General features: G+C 57.7%; 1 protein-coding gene across 1 annotated transcript; it reads right to left on the bottom strand.

The window, feature by feature from the left end:
- Positions 1–182: 182 nt before the first annotated feature.
- LOC103769682 (disintegrin and metalloproteinase domain-containing protein 19-like) lies at positions 183–6206 on the bottom strand (the record flags this gene model as incomplete). The annotated part of the gene is made up of 9 exons (XM_008936907.1): positions 183–346; positions 614–859; positions 1783–1873; positions 2450–2600; positions 2923–3046; positions 3932–4009; positions 4851–5055; positions 5538–5646; positions 6011–6206. Coding segments are annotated over 9 exons (1364 nt in total), but the record flags the coding sequence as incomplete, so codon positions are not given.
- Positions 6207–6307: the final 101 nt, after the last annotated feature.

Here is a 6307-nt window from a genome sequence, read left to right as displayed (position 1 = left end):
AGAACCAACTGAAGAGGAGCAAGAGAAACCCAGGCCATGGTGAAGACACCACGAGGAGCACACCACAGTGATCTTTGGGATGTCCCACCCAGATGTGACCCACAAAACCCCTGCAAGGTGTCCACCTGAAGGACCCCAGGAGTGGTGGAAGAGAGCTCAGCTCCTCTCCTCTCTCAGCTTACTTCAAGGGCCTCGTGAGGTGGCTCATGGCACTTGTCCCAGATGCCTTGAAGCTGGTAGGAGGGACCATGACCAGCAGGGTCTGTCCATGTGCAGAAGGCAGCTCTTTGGCCAGAACAGGACTTCCAGGCAGGGGCCGACGGGGAGGTTGGTGCTTTGGGACAACCTGAGATCACAAAGGGGAGAGACCACCCTTAGAGGAGCAATCCAGTGACCTTCCACAAAGCTCCCTCCCCTGCTGCAGAGCTGTGAGATGCTTCAGCACCTCACCACCCCTCCAACTACCTTCAAATAGTCTCATCATCTGAGTTTTCTTCTTCCTCACAACAGATGAACCTCCTGGGATGGTGTCCCAGCTCCTCAGTTGGTGCCCAACCCAAAAGAGCCAAACCCCACAGGATTTTTTGGAGCCCAACCAACCCTCAAAGCTCACCAGGGGGGTCCTCACGGGGTCGCAGGGCAGAGGTCTCTTCGGAGGTGGCAGCTTAGCCTGGGACAGGAGGGTTTTGGTAGGGACCAGGGGTGATTTGCTGGCTGGTGGTGGTGGCCTGGCAGGTTTGGGGTCTCTGGGGCGTGAGGGGAGGGAGTGGGGAGCTGGCTGCAGAGGGTGGACGACGTTGATGGGCTGGGAGCTGTGCTGCTGAAGGCTGGGCTGGGGCAGGAAGGCAGCTCGGGTGGCCTGCAAGGAGGAGAGAAGCAGAAACACAAAGGGACATCTTCAGTGAAGCACAGGGGAAACATCTCGGGAGCTGTTGGAGTGTCCAGAGGAGCCACAGCAATGCTGGGAGGGCTGGAGCAGCTCTGCTGGGAGCACAGGCTGAGGAGTTGGGGCTGTTCAGCCTGGAGAAGAGGAGGCTCTGGGGGGACCTTAGAGAGACCTTCCAGTGCCTGAGAGGGGCTACAGGAGAGCAGGGGAGGGGCTGTTCACAAGGGTTTGGAGGGACAGGATGAGGGGGAATGGCTTTGAGCTAGAAAAGGGCAGATTTAGGTCAGATGTTAGGAGAAAGTTCTTCAGTATGAGGGTGACAGACACTGGAAGAGGTTGCCCAGAGAGGTGGTGGAGGCCCCATCCCTGGGGACATTTAAGATCAGGCTGGATGAAGCTCTGAGCAGCTTGATCTAGTTGGAGCTGTCTCTGCTGATGGCAGGAGGTTGGACTAGATGACCTTTGGAGGGCCCTTCCAGCCCAGACATTCTGTGATTATGATTCTAGGTGTGTTTTCCTGGGTGCTGAAAAGCAGCTGTCCCCTCCAGGTCTGGGTGGAGGGAGCTGCAGGAGCAGTGGGGATTTATTCCACTATCTGGGACCATCTCTTTTACCATCCCACCCAAAAGCTGAGTGTGTTTGCTCCTTGCTGTGGGATAGGAGAAAGGTGCTGGGCTCAGGAGAGCTGGACCAGGGTCAGCTCTGATGAATCCACACCAGATTTCCACCAGTCTGAATGACAGAGATGGGAGGCATCACCCCTTCTGCCCTGCTCTGAGAGTGGCTCAAACCCCAAAACCAGCACAGAGCACCAGTTTTGAGGGGGAGATGTGATCACCCATGAGCATCAGGTCCCAGGGAGGGAAATCAAAGCTGGCAGGTGAGTTATCACTTACTTTACTGGTGTGGCTGGAGGTGGAGATGTTCCTCAAGGTGAAGGCAGCTTTGGGGTGGCCACTGGTTGACTTCCTGCTGCTGGTTTTGTTCCTGCCCAGGATCACAAACGTAAATCACAGTGGGTAAAACAAAGCAACAGGTTTTTTTTTGCAGGAGCTGCCTCCCAAAATGCTGCACACCAGCCAGACCCTGTCCCTGCTCACAGCCTCTGGGGGAGCAGGGCTCACAGCTCTGCCTGCAGAGGGTCATGAAGGAGCTTGGTTGGTTGGTTCTGGGCTTTTTTTTTATTCCAATTATTGCAGAGGGTCTAAAATAATGAGCAAATTGTAGGGGAAATCATGAGAGTATTTAAATTCAGTGCTGCTTTACAGCTCTTCCAGCTAGGAGCAGATGGCAAGAAAGCTCCTTGGTACCAGGCCACCTTCATCATCACTCTCTGGGGTTGTCCTGACCAACTGGTCATCCCTGTCCTCTGCTCAGGGGAGAGCTGAGAGCCTAGATTGTCCCAGGAGAGAGCTCCTCACACCTCAGCCAGGTCTCACAGCAGCTGGAAGCAAGCCCTGTACACCCCGAGCTCTTCCACAACTATTCCTACCAGGCTGAACACAAGGTCTTGGGAGCTCACCAGGTCCTCAAGAGAGAAGGGATTGAGGGTGCCTCACCCACCTGTATGTCTCCTGGCTCCTCCTTCTCAGCTCCTTTATCCATTTATTCAGGAGTGAGTCCTCCCGTCGGTACCAGAAGCAGACGCTCATCGTCAGGGCCGGGAGGAAGAGGAGGAAGAGGAGCAGAAGGGTGATCAAGATGGCTTCGTGGTCTGCCAGAGAAAGCACAAATTGGAGTGGGAGGCTGGGAGAGCCAGCAGCCTCCAGCTTCACCCCACGGAAACCTCTCTCCTGTCTGCCCCACTCCAAGCCACCCAAGCTGGAGGCACGGCGGCCGCTCGCACCTCCCAACCCAAGAGCATCTGGTGGCCACCAAGCAACCAAGAGCTGGCTGTTGGGTCTGCCTGAGTGGTCCCAACCCAGGATATTGGGGAGCAGAGCTGCCAGCAGCTCCAGCAGCCCAGCTCCCCTCCTCGTGGCATCCCCCAGCCCAGCCCTGAGGTGTCAGTGGGGGTGTGGTGCCCTGTGACTCACTGTCAGGCTGCACGGGGCCACTGTCCACGCTGCCCCCCAGGCCTGGCTTCTGGCAGTGGGGGGTGTGGGGGGGGGGGGGCGCCCAGCCAGCATCACAGTGGCAGTTCTTGTTGCTGTTGCAGACCTGCAGGGAGAGAAGGTGGGTGGGGAGATCAGTAGGGATGTATGGAAATGATGGTCTCTGGGGTGGGGGTTGAGAGAAGATGACCAATGGCAGGAGGGCTGGCTGAAGGAGGTGAACTCCTGCCAACGTTCAGCCCTTCAACATCATTTAGATCATGTCTGGGTCACCTTCAAATCTGTGATTGAATTATAGAGTGGATTGGGATGGAAGGGACCTTGTAAGGTCATCTTGGAATCACAGAACCATAGAATGTCTGGGCTGGAAGGGATCTCCAAAGACCTAGTCCAACCCCTCTGCCATCAGCAGGGACATCTCCAACTCGATCAAGCTGCTCAGAGCTTCACCCAGCCTTGTCCAACCCCCTGCAGGGAGCAGGGACATCCCCAGCTAGAGCAGGGTGCTCAGAGTTCCATCCAACCTCCCCTGGGATGGTTCCAGGGATGGGGCAGTGACCACCTCTCTGGGCAGCCTGGGCCAGGGGCTCACCACCCTCAGTGTCAAACATTTCTTCCTTCTATCCAGTCTGAATCTACCCTGGGTTAGTGCCAAACCATCTCCCCTTGTCCTGTCCCAAGAGGCCCTGAGAAAAAGACTCTTCCTTTGCCCTCAGAGGCAACAGGCACCTGCCCTGAGCTCCAAGCACTCTCCAGCTTCAAACTGGACCCTGACCCAAATTTTCCAGGTGCTCCTTACATCACAAGTGACCTTTCTCTTAACCTGGACACAGGAAAGCAAAGATCTCAGCTCAGTCTCACCCACAGCTGATGCAGGAGAGAGTTATGAAAACTGTGCTGCAGGTCTCCCCTCCTTGGGAGACTCGTGGTCAGCTTCAGAAGCTGCATCTATCTGAGGAGCCCCCCGTGGGTGGAGCTCAGGGTAACTCACCCCGTGGCCATTGCACTGGGAAACACACTTCTCCAGCTCAAACAGGGAGGCATTCTGGCACCGACGGTCCTTGCAAACCTGGGAGAGAGCCAAGAACCTGAGGTTAGCCCCAAGAGAGCATGGGGGACAGTCATCTTCTGCCTTCACGTTGGGGAGTCCTCTGGAAGGAGGATGCTCGTTGGAAAAGGCAGGTTGGTTTCATCACCTGGTTGCAGGTTGATGCCTTTCACTCCAGCTCTCAGCAGCAGCCTCTCAGCTGAGACCAGCCACCACCCATCCCACCCCTGTCCTCAGACATCCCCCCCAGCACCTCCTGGAGAAGCCATTTCCCATCTAGCCCTGAAATCTTGGCACCAGCCCACAAAAACGACCCTGGATTTTGAGGCTGTCCGTCCCTCCTCAGGAAAATGTTGACATTTTGGGCCTCCCTCCCAAACTGGGATGAAAATTTCACAGCCAAGGCCATATCTCCACAGCCCACTCTGTCTGGCATGCATCCCTGCTATCCACCAGGCTCCTGACCCTGCTCAGCTGAACTGACCCTCTGTAAAGGACTTGGAGATGCAGGGGCTACAAAAGAGACTCGTGCCCAGTTGGCAGCACCTCTTTGGAGCTGCTGCCTCAATTCCCAACACAGCTTTCCCCCAGGAAACCACCTAGTCATACAAAGAAGCTTCACCCATCAAGCCCTGGGGCACGCCATTCTCGTGGGTGCTGCTCCCCTGGGTGTTAAATCAGTGAAGAGGCCCTGAGCCCAGACAGAAGAACTCCTTGGCCTACACATAAGCCAAGGTGATGTCTAAAAATGCCCCAATTGAGACCTCACCAGGCCCACAGCAGCAAACGTGGAGGAAACCACCTCTGGGGGGAGAACCAAGGAGATCATCCCCCAGAGGACACCCCAGGAAGAAGGACTCACCATCCCATCTCCACATTTGGTCCCAGTCATCACCAGCCCGGGGTCAGAGAGGTCTTCCTCCTCCTCCTTGGTGGTGTAGACGTAGGTGCCCCTGCACCTCACCTCCCGCCCGTTGAAGCGGATGGTGGTGTCGATGGAGACCGTGTTGGTGCCCTGGGGCTTCTTGGCCCAGCTCTGGCACTGGATCTTCCCACACATGGCATCCCTAGGAGCAGGTCAGGGGGAGGGGAGGAGGTGTGGGGACCTTGGCTCCCCGTGGATTTATGGCCATGGGGAGTTGGGATGGGAGAGGCTCAGCGGGATCAGAAAGGAGTCGGGTAAGTCATGGAGGGCACACAGAGGGATGATGGTGGGAGCAGCCAGGGGAGGTCCTTCTGACAGCCCTGGTCTCACTGGGGATACTGGAAGGCACAGGCTTCCTAAATAGCATCTCCTCTTAGAGGCTGGCTTGGATTTCCCTCTGGGGTGGGTTGAGAAGTGACACAGGGTGGGACAACCTCCCAGCAGTGATGGGGACTGAGCCCACCCAGGAAGGACCCGGTGGCTTCCTCAGCTCCCAGACAGAGCTGGCATGAGGCGAGCTGCCAGGAGGTGAGGGGGTAGGACCCTGCCAGCCCCTTCCCAGGGGTGGGCTGGGGGTGCAGGAGGAGGAGATGGGGCACCCAGGGGTGCCAGTGCTGCACCCACCTCTTGTCACACTTCACGTAGCGCCCTTGGCTGTCCTTGCCGCAGTTGCCGTAGGTGTTGCCAGCCATGTTCACGTCCTGGAAGCAGGCATCTGGGGCTGGCCAGGCTCCTGCAAGCAGGGGGAAGGTCCCACTTGGGATGGGGACAGCAGCCAGCAGGGAGAAATGCCAAAATCGGGAGCAGCAGACGGATGCCAGGTCCCCACTGAGCTGTGTCCTTCACCCCACATCTCCACGGCTTGGAAACCCCTCCAGGGGTGGGGACTCCACCACTGCCCTGGGCAGCCTGGAACAGCCCTGGGCAACCCTCCAGGGCAAGAAATTGTTCCTCAGGGGCAACCTCAACCTCCCCTGGGGCAACTTGAGGCTGTTTCCTCTTGTCCTGCCCCTTGGACACCCCCCCAGCCACGCCGGTGGGGAGCCCAGGGGGTGGGTGCTGGGGGCAGGGGTGAGGAGGAGGCTGGTGGGACTCACCTGGTCCCCAGAGCTGGACACACTGCTGGTGGTGGGTCATGCACATGCCATTGCTGCAGTAGGCCTGGCCGTGGGCACAGGAGGAGCCATCCAGCAGGTAGACATTGGGTGGGCAGTAGGCTGAGGCCCCCGTGCAGTACTCGGGGAGGTCACAGGATCCTGCTGCTTCCCTGCAGATGGTCCCAGCCACCTTCAGCTGCAGCAGGAAGAGGGAAAAAGGTCAGCACTGAGGGGCAGCAAAGGGGCTGAGCTGGATTTGCTGCCCCCCCTCAAGCAGAACTTGAGGCCAGGAAGCAT

This window comes from Merops nubicus, unplaced genomic scaffold (assembly GCF_000691845.1).
Source record: "Merops nubicus isolate BGI_N331 unplaced genomic scaffold, ASM69184v1 scaffold3963, whole genome shotgun sequence".
Classification (NCBI taxonomy): Eukaryota; Metazoa; Chordata; class Aves; order Coraciiformes; family Meropidae; genus Merops; species Merops nubicus.
Note: the sequence above shows the minus strand (reverse complement) of the source record. Positions and strands in the feature narration are given on the sequence as shown.